At 68.3% G+C, this 15,843-nt stretch overlaps 1 protein-coding gene across 7 annotated transcripts; it reads right to left on the bottom strand.

Annotated features, from left to right (window-relative positions):
• Window positions 1-303: 303 nt before the first annotated feature.
• On the bottom strand, window positions 304-15,611 carry ADAM15 (ADAM metallopeptidase domain 15). 7 transcript variants are annotated; one of them, XM_064401447.1, is made up of 28 exons: window positions 15,448-15,611; window positions 14,413-14,525; window positions 13,820-13,896; window positions 13,479-13,557; window positions 13,296-13,372; window positions 13,041-13,203; window positions 12,436-12,498; window positions 12,287-12,355; window positions 12,036-12,205; window positions 11,877-11,961; window positions 11,661-11,809; window positions 11,399-11,576; window positions 11,184-11,276; window positions 10,467-10,662; window positions 10,289-10,397; window positions 10,066-10,216; window positions 9,921-9,998; window positions 9,715-9,838; window positions 9,496-9,634; window positions 8,488-8,596; window positions 8,199-8,267; window positions 7,945-8,016; window positions 7,732-7,853; window positions 2,154-2,446; window positions 1,327-1,395; window positions 1,164-1,223; window positions 842-1,095; window positions 305-762 (listed from the first exon to the last, which is right to left on the bottom strand). In XM_064401447.1, exons 1-27 carry the CDS (start codon window positions 15,509-15,511, stop codon window positions 1,007-1,009), a joined length of 3,060 nt encoding a protein of 1,019 aa, XP_064257517.1. In that variant the 5' UTR covers window positions 15,512-15,611; the 3' UTR covers window positions 305-762; window positions 842-1,006. The 7 variants fall into 7 exon arrangements, with proteins under 7 accessions (XP_064257515.1, XP_064257514.1, XP_064257517.1 ...); XM_064401443.1 differs by having other exon boundaries at window positions 308-762; window positions 9,727-9,838; window positions 15,448-15,607; XM_064401445.1 differs by lacking the exon at window positions 7,945-8,016 and having other exon boundaries at window positions 304-762; window positions 15,448-15,608.
• Window positions 15,612-15,843: the final 232 nt, after the last annotated feature.

The raw sequence follows: 15,843 nt of genomic DNA, 5'->3' as shown, positions 1-15,843 counted from the left end.
CCCCTTCCACTCGGGAAGGGGGAAACCCTGCAGCTCCCCACACCCCCCATTTCTGGCATCTTGTGGGGTGCATAGATGGAGAGATGGACAGAGAGCGGCTGCTCTGCGGACAACCCAACCACACCCAAAGGTGGCAAGAGGGACCAGGGTGCCCGGCTGGGGGCTCTGGGTGAGTGACCCCCAAGCCCACTGCCCCCTCACCCCCTGTCCCACTGCTCATCCCACCACCAGGTGCTAATTACCAGCAGCTCGTCTGTAATTAAAGCTCTCCGGTGGCAGGAGCTGACGACTCAATATCAAAGTGCTGCAATGAAACCCTTGGCCGTGAGGGCTGTGCAGGGAGCGAGGGGCAGGGACACCCTGGAGGAGCCACCCTGGCACCCGAGCAGGGCGGGGGGGCACGGGCAGGGGGACGGCGGCGGGGCTGCACGGCCGGGGGCGCAGCGATCTTGCAAATATTGTATTGCTCAGTCACTACCAAGGGTTAAAACCAAACCGAGGGCACGGAGGAAGGCGTCTTCCCAGAAGACAGATCAGCGTGTCCTCGCTGCAGGAGGACACAGCAGCGGCGGATGCCGCCATCGGAGCCGCTGCCCCGCTCCGGGGTCGGGGGTCCCTGGGCCCCGGGGGAGGGGGTCCGTGGGGAAAGGCACGAGATGAGGTGGTGGCCGTGGGGCAGAGCAGGCGTTCGCTGAGGGGACCCCAGCGCCGGGCCGGGCTGTGGCGATCCCGGCAATCCCGACGTGCGGCGATGCGACGGCGCTGAGAGGGAGAGAGCCCCGTCCAGGGATGCCTCAGGGCAGCAGGCAGGTGCCCACCCGGTGCCCCCGCTGCCCCTCACCTTCCAGCCCGGAGCTCCCGGCCCCAGCTCGGCTTTGCGGAGGTCCAGCAGGCGGGTCATGGCCTGGGGCTGCCCCACGGGCTCGGGGGGGTTGGCTGGGAGGAAGAGTCTGGAAGCGGCGTTGGGGCAGAGGAGCCCATCCCCCCGCCAGGGGCAGCGCCGGGGTCAGATCCAGAGCAGGGCCAGGAGCACGAGCGCCAGGCATGGGCTGCAGGGCTGCGATGGCACCGCGGCGCCCCGGGCAGGAGCCACATCTGCCAGGGCAGAAGCAGGGGTCAGGGCGAGCCGGTCCGCGACCTCCCAGCCCCTCCCCTGTACCCACCTTCGGGCCCCCCGCGCCCTCGGGGCTGCGAATTCGGCACCTCTGTCACCGGCTCTGGCGCTGAAAAAAACCCCACCGATGTCAGGAACCGGCTCCGGTACCCCCCAGCGGGGAGCGGTGGAGCCCCTGAGTTTCGGGGCACAGCCCCCCCGGCCGGACTCACTGGTGCCTCGGCAGCAGACGGTGACGCGCAGCTTCAGGCATCGCCCGGCGCTCTCGGGGCTGGGCACGGCTGGGCAGGGGGGGTCAGCGGGCACCGGCTCCGCTGCGGCCCCCCCGGGACCCCCCGACGGCGGCTCCGCGCGGGCCGGGGGCGCCCCCTCCCGGCGGAACGCGGGGACGGCGCCCCCACCCCGGAGCACGCAGAGCCCCCCGGGACCCCGAACCGGGGACACCCCGACCCCTCGTGACCCCCGCTAGAGCACCCAGACACCCCCTGCACCCTGAACCGGGGGCACCCCGAACCGGGGGCACCCCGAACTGGGGGCACCCCGACCCCTCGTGCCCCCACCCCGGAGCATGCACAGCCCATCCTGCATCCCACCTCCCCACACACCCTCCACCCCAGGGCATCCAGACCCCACCCATGCACCCTGATCCCCTTGTGCCCCCCTCCACGGGAATCCAGAAGCCCCTTTCACCCCGACCCCCTTGTGCCACCCTCCAGGGGCATCCAGAACCCCTCTGCACCCCACACCTCCATGACACCCCCACCACAGGGCACCCAGAACCCCTCTGCACCCCCATCCCCTCGTGCCCCCACCCTTGGCACACCCACAGCCTCCTGCACCTCAGCCCTGGCATCACCCAGAACCCCCGTGCTCCCCTCACCCTCAGTGACATCCTGGCTGCACCCTGACCCCCCACACGCCCCGAACTCGGCTCCATGGGGGTCCCGGTGATCCCCAACCCTGGGGACTGCATTCAACACCCCCTGACATGTTCTGACCCCGGGGAGCACAGCCCCCGCCGCTCCCGGGGGGCACTCACAGATGTAGTAGTAGGTCTCCCCCGGCTGGAACTCGAAGCCGAGTGAGAAGGGGGTGAAACGCTGGATCTTCTCGGAGAACCGCACGGGCCCGAAGGGCGCCCGGGGCCGGTTGCACTCCCAGCGCTTGAAGGCGCCGGGGGTCTCGTAGCAGCCGCGGTAACCCTCCCGATCCACCATGAAGAGCGTGAAGGTCTCAGCCCGGCCGGCGGGCACCGCGCCCTCGTAGTGCGGGCAGTAGATGTCCAGGTAGTCATTGATGGCCACCTGGATGGAGTAATCGTCCCGCAGGAACCTGCCGGGCGGGACAAGCCGGGGGTCTCTTAGGAGGGGTGCCCCGCTGCCCCAGCGGAGCGGGGAGCTGGGCTTTTCCCAAAAAACCCCCGACAGCCAGGCATCAGCTCGGATTAGCCGCAGGCCGCTGGAGCTGAATGGGCTCGGCCAGCGCGGCCGGGGGGGTTTGTGCAGCCACGCTGGCCCGGCACAAAGCCCCTCGCCCCAGGCACCCGCCTGGCCGCTGATCGGACATGACACGGCGCTGGGGACCGCGCGGAGGGGACGCTCCGGTCCCGCACGGGGCTGGCAGGGGGTGGCAGCCGGGGCAGGGGGCACGGGGCGGGCACACCGGGGATGCTGTGAGCTCGAGGCCGGGGTGGAGCAGCTGTGCAGGCACACACACGCGTGTGCACACACATGAACGTGCACACGCGTGTGCACACGGTTGGTCCTGAGAGTCTGGGATGGGTGATGGAAAAGGGAGGCAGGCTCAGCCCCCAGCCTGGCCCCGGTGCAGCTGGTGCTCACAGACAGTTCTGGCAGAGCCCAGAATGTTCATCAGCAGGATGGCAGCGCTGGCAAAGGGGGATTGAACCCCTGACACCCCACTCAGGCCGGGGGCTCCCCGAGGGCAGGATGGAGCACAGACTCCTGCTGACTCAGAGCATCCCACGGGTGACGCTGGCTGGGACGGGCCTGGGCAGAGCCAAGGGCTGGGGGGACGGGGCCCTGCCTGACCCAGCAGCGGGGCACACAGAGCCCCCCTTCCTGGGGCGCCCATGGCTGGTGGGCTCTCACCTCTCCCAGCTGCAGGGTGGGAGCAAGGCAGCGTCTGCACGCCCAGCCCTGCCCATCGTGTGCCAGTGTGCCCAGTGCAGCAGGCCCAGAGCCCGGGACCTCCGTGGGGGAGGCCCCAGCTCCTGACCCTGCCTCCTGCTCCCTGAGAAGCCCCGAGCTGGGAAATACCTAAAATGGAGGAGGCTGGAAGGGGGATGGAGCCAGACCCTGGTGACAGCCAAGCCCACAGGCAGCACCAATGGCGCTGGAGTGCCCCCACCACAGAAACCCCCAGCCCCCAGAGTGCCACCCGCCAGCCTGATGCCACGAGAGGATGCCCAGAGTTCAGGGCTACCAGGGGCATTCAGGCTCAGCACAGGCGGGTACCACCAGCAGATTGGCAGCATCAGGACTGCCCACCACCCAAGGGCTTGGTGCCACCAGGACTGCTCACCAGCTCGGTGCCACCAAGGGCTCGGTGCCACCAGCAGTGCCCACTGGCCTGGGGGCAACCAGGGCTGCCCAGGAACACCCAGAGCTTGGTGTCACTGAGGGAGACTCAGGAGCTGGATGCCACCCGGGGCTCCGTGCCACCAGCAGTGCCTGGGGCTAAGCACCACCCAGGTGTGCTCGCTGCCCCGATGGCACCCAGGGATGCCCAGCGGCTCGGTGCCACCGGGAGTGCTCAGGGCTCAGTGCCCCCCGTGGGCACCGGGGCTCGGGACCAGCTGGGGCACTCACCGGCTCTGCACTGCCCGGGGCTCGGTACCACCGGGGGTGCCCGGTGCTGCTCAGAGCTCAGCACCCCGAGGGGTGCTCACCCGCTGCACAACACCCAGCGCTGCCCGGTGCCTCAGTACACCGGGGCTCGGTACCACCGGGGCTCGGTACCACCGGGGATGCCCGGGGGCTCGGCGCACCGGGGGCCGCTCGCCTGCTCGGCATTACCTGGGGGCTCGCCGCTGTCGGGGATGCCCGGGGGCTCGGTCCCACCGGGAGGTGCTCCCCGGCTCGGTCTCGCCCGTGGGCTCCCGGTGGCCCGGTGGCCAGCAGCCCCGCCCCCCCGAGCCCACCGCCCCTCCCGTCCCGTCCCGTCCCGTCCCGTGGCGGCGGCGGCGCGGGCCCGGGGCTCGGCGGGGCCCGGGGCTCGGCGGGCCCGGGGCGTACAAAGGCGGCAGGGCCGGCGGGGGCGGCGGCGGTACCTGGGGTTGCTGCCGTTCCAGTGGACGCCGTGGCGGAAGCCGCGCACCGGCGGCGCCCAGAGCAGCGGCGCCCAGAGCAGGAGCCCGAGCAGCGGCGCGGGGCGCATGGCTCCGCCGGCGGCGGGGGGCGGCGGGGGGCCGCGGGCGGGGCGGCCCGGCGGGGCTCGGCACGGCCCGGCCCGCCCCGACAACTTCGGGCCAATCCCGCCGCGCCGCCGCCCGGCAACTTCACCGACTGCCATTAACCCTTGGCGGGCGGCACCGGCACCCACCGGCACCGGCAGCGCCATCGGGACCGAGACCGAGACCGGGAACTCCCCACCGGCACCGGCACCGGCACCGGCATCGAGACCGGTAACTCCCCACCGGCACCTACCAGCACCGGCAGCGCCATCGGGACCGGTAGCTCCCCACCGGCACCCACCGGCACCGGCACCGGTAACTCCGCACCGGCATCCAGCGGCACCAGACCGGCCGCAGCAGCCACGCCCTAGCCCGGCAGCCCCGGTACCGCCGACATCCACCGGCACCGGTATCCCTGGCAACGCCCCGGTGCCTCTCCCAGCCCGACACCGAGCCGGTACCGCGAATATCCACGGGCACCGGGACCAACAGTGCCCGGGCAAGGGGGCTCAGCATCGCCGGTAACCATCCCTGGCACCGGCACCGGCACCCCGGGCATGCACCGGCACCGCCCTGGTACCGGCACCGGCAGCGCTGGTTCCCCCGCCGGTACCGGGCCGGGGGAGCTCACACGGGGCAGCTCTCACACACGCGTGTGCCCGGGCCCACCGGCTGCCCACACGTGGCTGTGCCCACCAGCAGCTCTTGCACGCGTGTACCTGTGCACACGGGATGGCGCTTGCACACGCGCGTGCCCGTGGGGGTGGCAGCTGCTGGCCCCACGTGTGTCCCTGCCCACCAGGCAGCTCTTGCACACGTGTGTGTGTCTGTGTCATCAGAGAGCTCCTGCACACACGTGTGCTCACGTGTGACACCTGTGATCAAGCCTATAGGGCAGCTCTTACACACGTGTGTCTGTGTCATCAGAGAGCCCCTGCACACACGTGTGTTCACGTGTGAAAACTCCTGCTCATGCGTGACACCCATGTCCCTGCCCACCAGGCAGCTCTTGCACACGTGTGTGTGTCCCCAGAGAGCTCCTGCACACACGTGTGCTCACGTGTGACACCTGTGTCCCTGCCCACACAGCAGCTCTTGCACACCTGTGCCCGTTCAGGTGTGTGTCCCTGCCCTGCACACACACATGGTGAGCACACAGGCAGCTCTTGCACACACACGTGGTGAGCACACAGGCAGCTCTTGCACACACACGTGTCCCTGTGGGCTGGCAGGCGGCTTGCACACGCATGTTCCTTCCTAGAAAACAGCTCTTGCACAAATGTGTGGCAGCTCCTGCCCGAGCACACAGGACAGCTCCTGCACACGCGTGTGTCCAGACCACAGGGCAGCTCTTACACACACAGACACACACACACATGTCCATAAAGCAGCTCTTACACACACAGACACACACACACACGTCCATAAAGCAGCTCTCACATGTACCTGAGCCCACACAGACTGAGCAGTTCTTGCACACACGTGTGCCCCTGCGTGGGCATTCCCATGCGTGTCCCTGCCCACCGGGCACCTCTCACACATGTATGTGCTCGCAGAACAGCTTTGACACACTTGTGTGCCCACCGGGCAGCTCTAACACACGTGTGTGCCCACGGAGCAGCTTTGGCACACTCGTGTGACCATGGGGCAGCTCTGGCACACACATGTGCCCACCGGATGGCTCTTACACACTCATGCGCCCCAAGAGCAGCTCTCACACACACGTGTACCCACCAGACAGCTCTCACACACTCGTGTGCCTAAAGAGCAGCTCTGGCACATGCGTGTGCCCACAGAGGAGCGCTCACACATTGGTGTGCCCACTGGGCAGCTCTCACACGCTTGTGTGTCCACGGAGCAGCTCTCACACTCTCATGTGCCCCCTAAGAAGCTCTGGCACACTTGTGTGCCCATTGGGCAGCTCTCACACACTCGTGTGTTCACTGGGCAGCTCTCACACACGTGTGTGCCCACAGATCAGCTTTGGCACACTCGTGTGCCTAAAGAGCAGCTCTCACACACTTGTGTGCCCACTGGGCAGCTCTAGCACATGCGTGTGCCCACGGAGCAGCTCTCACACTCTCATGTGTCCACTAAGAAGATCTGGCACACGCGTGTGCTCACTGGGCAGCTCTCACACACGTGTGTGCCCACAGAACAGCTCTGGCACACTCGTGTGCTCAAAGAGCAGCTCTGGCACACGCGTGTGCCCACTGGGCAGCTCTCACACACTCGCGTGCCCACTGGACAGCTCTAGCACATGCGTGTGCCCATGGAACAGCTCTCACACATGCTTGTGTCCACAGAGCAGCCCTCACACTCTCGTGTGCCCATTGGGCATCTCTAGCACATGCATGTGCCCACAGAACAGCTCTCACACACTCGTCTTCCCACTGGGCAGCTCTCACACACGCGTGTGCCCACAGAACAGCTTTGGCACACTCGTGTGCCCAAAGAGCAGCTCTCACACACGTGTACCAAAGGAATAGCTCTGGCACACTTGTGTGCCCACTGGGCAGCTCTCACACACGCGTGTGCCCACGGAGCAGCTCCGGCACACACAGACAGACACACACACACACACGTGCCCACTCTCGTGCCCCCCGTGTCCCCCCGTGTCCCCTCACCCCGTGCCCACGTGGCCCCGGCCGCGCCCCCGCTGCAGCTGCGCTCAGCGCCCGCCAGGGGGCGCCGGCGCTCGGGAGCCCTTCCGGCGCGGGGCCTGCCGGGAGTTGTAGTTCCCCCCGCTCCCCCCCACGGTGCCGGTGCCGGTGCCCCGGTGCCGGTGCGGCGGAGGCAGCGCAGAGGCGGCTCACAGCCCCTTTATTGACGTGGCGGGAGACAAAGGGGGCGGCGGAGCCCGGCGGGGCTCGGCCTTCCCCGCGGATCCAGCGCTGCGCATTCCCCGCCCGCGGCTCAGGCCTCTGGCGGGGCCGGCGCGGGCCTGGCAAGAGGAGGGAGGGCGATGGCGTGAGGGTGGGGTCCGCACAGCTTCCCCCTGCAGCTCCCCCCGTCCCTGCTCTGCATCCCCGCCCTCACCCCCTCCTTCCTCCTCTCCCACCCTGTTCTGGCCCCTCATTTCTCCTGGCCACCCTCTCTCCCCCACCCGCACTCCCCTCAGGCCTTGCAGGCCCTGCCCTGGCACCCCACAGTGTCCCCTCAAACCCCCCGGACCCCAGCCCTGGCTGTGCCCCGCGCTCACCTGGCAGGAATCACGGTGACATAGGCGTGCCCGGGGGGGGTCTCACTGCGGGCCAGCGAGGGGCCCGGCGGGTCCGAGGGCAGCGGCCGCTGCGGTGGCGGGGGCTTGGCCGGACCTGGGGGCTGCAAGGGCACGGCGGGGTGTGAGGGGACGATGCGGGGTGCAGGGTGGGGACCGGCCCGGCGCCCCACACGCAGGCGCTGCCGCCGTTACCTGAGCGCTCGGCAGCACAGGGTCTGCGGGCAGCGGGCGTGTGGGGGGGGGCGGCCTGTCCGAGGGGGGGCCCTGGGCAGAGAGACGGGGACAGTGTGACAGCGGGGGACAAGTGGGGCAGCGCGGGAGCCGGCGTCCCGCCGGGCACGAGGGGACAGCCGTGTCACACAAGTCCCCCAGAGCTGGAGCGCAGCCAGGCATGCGGCGGGGCCGGGGTGGGCTGGGGGGTGCCCCCCGCCCTGCCCGGGCATTACCTTGGGCACAGGGTCCGGCGGGAGAGGCCGGGAGGGCGGATCGGGCCGGGCTGAGCCGAGGGCAGCCGGCTGCGGAGAGAGGGAGAGGGGGGACAAGCCATGCAGCATGCGGAGACCCCCCTCCCGCCAGGCAGAGACAGAGACCCCCCATCAGTGCACAGCCCTGGCTGGGACGGGCTCCAGTCCCGGTCGTGCCAAGCGGCCGTGCCAGGCTGCTACGGGTGCCAAGGAGTGGGATTCCCCAGCCCAGGACTGGAGTGAACTGCGCACCCGCTGCGCCCATCCTCACCTTGCTGCCATGCATGACCTGCAGCTCCGTGGCCTGCCGCCACTGTGGGGGCCGGGGGCGCGCAGGGGGCCCTTGGCTGCTGCCCGCCGGGGGCTCTGGCTGCGAGATCCTGCAGGGAAAACCCAGGGTGAGACCCCCGCTCGCTCTGGGCACTGGGGGGACCCCGCACGGCCACCGAGCGACACCGACACCAGCAGAAGCCCAAGAGAAACGAACCCCTCGGCGCTGGAAGATGCGACACCCCGCGCCCCGGGGCTGCCCCGCACCCCACGGGCACTGCCAGGGGAAGAGCGCAGCACCGGAGGCCTTGCGAAGCAGGACGGCTCGGGGACAGCCCCACGCCCGGGCGCCGGAGGTGACGTTACCCGCTCCAGCCGTCTGCGGCTCCGGGACCCAGGAACCGCACCCGGGTCTCAGCACTGTGGGGAGAAGAGTGGGGGGCTCAGCCCGGGGCTGGGGGGGCGAGAGGAGCCGCGGGGATGTGAGGTGACAGGGCTGCGACCTGCGCTGGGGACGCGCACGCACACGGATGATGGTCACGCTGCGGGGACACGCGTGCGCAGCGCCCGGGCAGCCACCACGGGGGGACGCGTGTGCGTGTGTGTGCTCACATGCCAGGGCACACGTGCGTGGGATTGAGCGTGCCACATGCAGAGGCGTGCGTGCCACCTGTGTGTCGCAGCACGCGCGAGCGGAGTCGAGCAGGCCGCTGGTGTGCCACGGCCAAGGCGTGCAGAGGCGTCACGTGCCACCTGTGTGCCTTGGCACACGTGTGCAGAGGCCGCTGGTGTGCCACCTGCATGACACGGCACACGCATGCAGGGGGTTGTGTGCCACCTGCGTGTCACAACACACACGTAGAAGTGAGCGTGTCACGGCACACGCACGCAGAGGTGAGCGTGGCAGCCACGTGCCACCGGTGTGCCTCGGCATACACATGCAGAGGCGAGCGTGCCAACACCCACGTGCCCCCCACACACCCCCCGTGCGCCCCCCCGTCCCCAGTACCTGTACTGGCAGGAGGTGCCCTTTCCAAGCTGGCAGAGGTGCTTGTGCAGGCCGGCACGGCGGGCACGGCACAGCCCCAGCGCCAGCGCCAGCCCCAGCAGCGCGCTCAGCAGCAGGGCCGTGGGCAGGGCGCTTCCTCCTGCGGGAGAGCAGCACGTCAGCCCCCGCCGTGCCCGTCCCCCCCCGGCACCCGCACAAAGCCCCATTCTCTGCGCTCACCTCGGCCCTCACCTCGCTCAAGGCCGGCAGGGCCGCTGTCCTGGCTGCCTCCCACACCGGGGCTGTCACAGCTCGGGGGGGCCCAGCCCCGCTCGCAGTGGCAGTGCCCGTGGTTGTTGCACACCTGGGGGGGTGACAGTGGCTGAGCTCAGCCCCTGAGGGGCAGCTCCCCACTGCCAGCAGCCGCTCCCCAGCCCCGCACTCACCCCGTGCCCGTGGCATTTGCTCTGGCACTGCTGGTCACCCAGCACGGAGATGTCCTGGCACCGGTGCTGGAGGCACATCTGTGGGGCATGGGGTGTCAGCACTGGGAGACTCCCCCAGGCCCTTCCCTGTCACCCCACTGCTCACCTTCCCAGGGCCACAGGTGGTGCCAGGCAGCACCATGGCTGCATCTGTCACATCCTCATCCCCAGGCAGGGTGGTCCCCTGGCAGGACCCTTCTGGCCTGTCCCCACGGGAGCTGCTGCGCTGGCACTGCAGCATCCCACAGCTGGTGTCCCTGCAGGGACAGAGGGGTCAGGGCAGGGGGCGTGGCAAGGGGGACATGGAGAAGGACAGGGACCTCACTCACTGCTGTGTGCAAGTGACATAGGAGCCGTTGGGGAGCTGCCCGCAGTGCCCACGTTCATCTCCTCTTGTGTTCAGGGCAGCCATGCAGGAGCTGGAGACAGGACTGGCACCTGCAGCAGGAGCAGAGACCCTCAGCTCCCCTGCTTAGCTGCCAGCACCCCACCCTGGCCCTGCTCTACCTGGCCCCAGCAGCTGCTGGCACTGCCCCTCGTAGGTGGCACAGGCCCCGCTGTAGCAGCGTGCCCGCCCGCTGGCACAGGGCTGCCCATCCTGCAGGAACGTGTCAGGGGGGCAGCGCGGTGAGACCCCGTCACAGAACTCGGGCAGGTCACACTCGCCCAGAGGCTCCCGACACATGTGGCCAGCACGGCGCAGCTGTGGGGGACATGGTCAGGTCAACAGGGGGAGTGGGGGACATGGTCAGGTCAACAGGGGGAGTGGGGGACATGGTCAGATCAATGGGGGGAATGGGGGACATGATCAGATCAATGGGGTGAGTGGGGGGACATGATCAGATCAATGGGGTGAGTGGGGGGACATGGTCAGATCAATGGAGTGAGTGGGGGACATGGTCAGATAAACAGAGTGAGTGGGGGGACATGGTCAGATCAATGGGGTGAGTGGGGGACGTGGTCAGATCAACAGGGTGAGTGGGGGACATGGTCAGATCAATGGGGTGAGTGGGGGACATGGTCAGATAAACAGGGTGAGTGGGGGACATGGTCAGATCAATGGGGTGAGTGGGGGAACATGGTCAGACCAATGGGGTGAGTGGGGGACATGGTCAGATAAACAGAGTGAGTGGGGGACATGGTCAGATCAATGGGGTGAGTGGGACTTGCCCACCATGGGGAGTGGCTGCTGTGCCCATGGCATGGGTGCCCATCCCCACACACCTGGCAGTCCTCACAGCAGGCATCCTCAGTGGCACACACGGCTCCTGGCATCAGCTGGCAGGAGCTGCTGTTGCAGCAAGGATCGGTGCACTCCTGCAGTGGGGGGGCTGCAGTCAGCGGGTGCCGCCAGCACTGGAAACCACCCTGCCAGCCCAGACACCCATGGAGCAATGGGGTGGCTGCAGGGCTCCAGGCCTCCCCAGAGCCCCCCGTACCACGCTGAGGCCGCAGTCGCACTCCTCGCCCAGCTCTACGAAGTGGTTCCCGCAGGTGGGGCTCCCGGTCAGGAGCTGGGGCTCGGGGACGTTGGAGAGGCACCAGCCCTGGCCCTGCTGCAGGCTGCGCTCCAGGTCCTGCCGGCTGCAGTTGCTGAAGCTCAAGCCAGGTGTCAACCTGCAGAGGCAGGAAGGGGCCTGTGAGGTGAGGTGAGGAAGGGGCTCGGCCCCAGCTCCCCGAAGGGCTGCCCGCTGCCCTCACCCTGTGGGCAGTGCCATGATGCAGCCGCGGTCGTGCCGGAGGTCGCCGCAGTCGCAGAGGCGCCCGGCGCCGTCGTGGCGCATGCCCAGGTTGTGCCCCAGCTGATGGGCCACAGTGGAGGCCACGACGAGGACACTGACAGAGTGGTCCTGTGGGACAGGAGGGTCAGGGAGGGCAGCTGGCGGGAGGACGGGGTGGGGGGACAGAGGCACTGACCATGCTGACCCCCCCGGAGCGCGTGGGGGAACACACGGAGCCTTGAGTCGACATCCCCACGGAGACATCATCGAAGTGGGCACCCCTGGAGAGAGAGCACGGCGGGTCGGGGGACTGCTGCGGCCTCATCCCCCTGTCCCCACGCTGTCCCCCACTCACGTCAGGAGCTGGGCGTTGTCGTGGGGCAGCCGGGGCAGCAGCTCCTCCCGGCGCCAGCGCAGGAACCGCTCCAGCACGGCGCGGGCGCTGCCACCCACCGCGATCTTGTCGCCCTCGCTCCAGACCTCCACGGCCAGCAGGGCCACCCGCACTCCCAGCGGGCGGAAGAACTGGGGGGGCACAGCGGGGTCAGAGCCCCCCCAGCACTGCAGAGGCAAGGGCTGGGATGGACAGACACAAGCACAACTCACCACATCCACCTGGTTGGCGATTTCCAGGGTCCGGGTGTGAACGCGTTGTAGGTTGGGGTAATTCTGGAACTGGGGAAGCAGGGACAGGGGTCACAGGGGTGGCCGTGGGAAGGGCAGCCCCTGCTGTGGGGACGCTGCCCAGCACTCACCGCAGCGTGGTCCACCACCATCACCAGCTCCACAAAGCGCTGCTCTGCCGCTGCCCGCTTGCCCTGGGGACAGAGAGGTGTCACAGTCATATTTTATGGAAAAATCCCTTCCCCAGGATTTCTTCTCCTGGGAAGCTGAGAAGCCTCAGAGGAAAACGAAAACAATAATTATCTCCTTTGCTTCTCCTGTGTTTTGCTGCTTTGCTGCTTTGGAATGTAGTTTGGGATTGTTTGTCCAACAGGTGACTGTTTGATTGGTTTTTTGATTGGTTTCATTTGAATTGTTTTTACTGAATGACCAATCACCATCAGCTGTGTCGGACTCTGAGGAGTCAGTCACGAGTTTTTCATTATTATCATGTTAAACCTTCTGTAAGTATCCTTTCTGTATTCTTTAGTATAGTTTAGTATGGTTTTAGTGTAGCATTCTAGAATAGAATAGAATAGAATAGAATAGAATAGAATAGAATAGAATAGAATATCATAATAAATTAGCCTTCTAAGAATATGGAGTCAGATTCTATCCTCTATCTGGGGACCCCGAAAAGACCACAGAGAGGGGTCAGAGTGCTGATGCTATGGGGCAAGACCCCTGGGTGACCTACCCTGTGTGGCCAGGGGGGCTCTGTTGCCTCTGCCCCAGGCTGGGGGCCCTGCCTGCAGCTCTGTGGCTCCAGCCGAAGGTGGGATGCCCCGTGCTGCCCTGGGGGGCTGCTGGTGGCTGGCTCCAGTGTGTAGCTCCTGGTGTCTGACAGCCAGAGGCGGCCGCTGGGGAAGGACAGAGGAGCTGGGATATGGAACCCATCCCATCATCAGCACGGTGGGAGTGGGCTCACAGACCACGGGGCCTGGGGGCTCACCTGAGACCTGCACAGGCACAGAGGTTGGCCCAGGAGCCAGGGAAGCCCTGCACGGTCCCCTGGTAGCAGCAGTGCTCCTGCAGCAGAGAAGGGGGCTCAGGATCCAGCCCCAGGCTGGGGTCCCCCTGGGGAACAGGGACAGCTTGGGGACAGCACAGGTGGCAGCCATGCTGGAGGCCATACCTGCTCTCTGGGCTCCTGGATTGCCCGTGTCCCGTCGGGCAGGTAATAGAGCAGGGCCCCAGTGCCCTGCAGCAGCTCCCTGCCAGAGACTCGTGTCACCCACAGCAGGAACCCCCAGCCCACCCTGGCACACCCCGGCAGGAAGGGAGGACTCTGCACCTCCCTCTCTGCTGTGGGTGCACCCTGGGGCCCCCACCCCACCTGCGTGTGGATGGAGACAGGGAATAAGGGACCCCCATGGACAGAGGCAGAGCCCCAGGGTCCCAGGAGGACCCCCACCCTGCACGGGTCCGGGAGCTCCATCCCACACCCTGCTGTTGACCCCACAACCACAAACTCACCAGTTTTGCTCCAGCTCCAGCAGCAGCCGCACCCCCTCCAGCTCCAGCAGGACTGTCAGACGGGCAGGGAACCCCCCCTGGCACAGGCCGGGGTTAGGGGGGTACCCCCTGACCCAAGCTGCCCCATCCCTCCCCACACACCCCCAAGGCACAGCCTGGGCCTGGCGTGTGCTGCAGGGAGAGGTCGGAAGGGATGGGAAGGGATGCCCTGCCCACCCCGCAGGAAGCGTCCCTCCCTCCCGGGCTCATTGTGTCAGGGCAAGGGGGGCTGGACCGAGCGGGGCCCCCACCCCGTTCCCCCGGCTCTTCCTGCCCGCTGCAGCGCTGCGGAAACATTGCACAGACTCCCCGCGGCCGCGGGGTGGGCTGGGCCCTTCCGCCCCACCCGGGAGGGGCGCGGGGTGGGTACCCCGACCCAGAAAGGTCCCTCCCAGCATCGGGAGGGGAAGGGCGATTTGCTGAGGGGCCCCCTCCCCACTGCCTCTGGGTGCTGGGGACCGCATGGCCTGCACTGAGAAGAAGGCAGGGGGTGGTTGCGGGGTGCAGGCACTGTCACAAGCGTGGGGGACCCCAGGGATGTGGGTGGGGCTCACCTGGGTGGCTTCTGCCAAGCTGAGTGTCCGGTTATCCCGCAGCACCCACGGGGTCACTGACCAGGAGTGTCCTGATTCCTCACTGTGCTGCTGCTGCTGCTGCGAGCTGTCACCTGCACAGGGCCCTCACCACTGTCACCCAGCACAGCCCAGACCCCCAAGGTCACCCAGCACAGCCCAGACCCTCCCCACTGTGTCACCCAGCACAGCCCAGACCCTCCCCACTGTGTCACCCAGCACAACCCAGACCCCCAAGGTCACCCAGCACACCCTGGACCCCCAGCCTGCACCCAGGACCCTCGTGGTCACCCAAGTCATTACAGCCCCCCAGGACAGGTGGGAAGCCCCAGGGACCCCCACACTGACGGCACGGCTCCCAGCAGAGCCTGGGGAACCCCCCTGTTTGGGGGCTGCAGGAGGACGGGCTGGGCTCTTCGGCCAAGCCTTGCATCACCTCGGCCGGCTGCCCAGTACAACCAGCACAGAGACTGGGCAGGGCTGGGAGCCCGGCTCGGCTGACTCAGACCCCCCCTCCCGCCAGCTTTTGGGGAACCCCTGCCCAGAGCCCCGGGATGGGGTTTGGAGGGAGCATCAAACCCCGCTCTGCACGGCCCCACCAGCCCGGGGAGCGCCGGGACAGAACCGCGGTACCGGGAGGGGACACCGAGCGTACCGGGGAGGGGGCACCGAGCATCCCGGGGGGGCGCACGGAGGGTACCGGGGAGGGGGCACCGAGCATCCCGGGGACAGAACCACGGTACCGGGGGACCACTGAGCGTCCCGGGGACAGAACCACGGTACCGGGGGAGCACCGCGCGTACCAGGGAGGGCGCACCGAGCATCCCGGGGGGGCGCACCGAGCGTCCCGGGAGGACACACCGGACATCCTGGCGAGGTGGCAACGAGCTTCCCGAGGGGCTACGACCCCCGATGCCACCCCGCTCCTCCCGGGCCGCTCCCCGCGGGTACCCCCGCGCTGCCCCGCGCCCCCCACCGAGCCCCCCACCCCACTCGGGACGCCGGTTCCCCGCTCACCTGCAGCGCTCCCGGTGCCAGCGGCGAGCAGCAGCCCCGCGGCCAGCAGCAGCCGCGGCCCCATCGCCCCCGTGGCCCCGCCGCCCCCGCCGGCTCCCGTCGCGCATGGCCCCGCCACCGCCACCGCCACCGGCACCGGCACCGACCCCGCCCGGCCCGGCCCGGCCCGGGGGCGGAACTTCCCTGCCAGCCCCGTGGCTCCGTTCCGCTCCTGCGGCGCCGCCCCGGCCGGGGCGGAGCGGGGGTGGTTCCCTGTGCGCCGGGAGGGGCTGGCGGGGGCCGGGGTAGCGGTGGTGCTGCTGCGGTGGGACCCCTCCCCATCCCGAGACCCCTGCCCTCGTCATCCCCTAGAGTGGAGACCTCCACCTGCACGTCCCAGGAGAGCAGAGGCGCCCA

This window comes from Passer domesticus, chromosome 32 (assembly GCF_036417665.1).
Source record: "Passer domesticus isolate bPasDom1 chromosome 32, bPasDom1.hap1, whole genome shotgun sequence".
NCBI classification, from domain to species: Eukaryota; Metazoa; Chordata; class Aves; order Passeriformes; family Passeridae; genus Passer; species Passer domesticus.
Note: the sequence above shows the minus strand (reverse complement) of the source record. Positions and strands in the feature narration are given on the sequence as shown.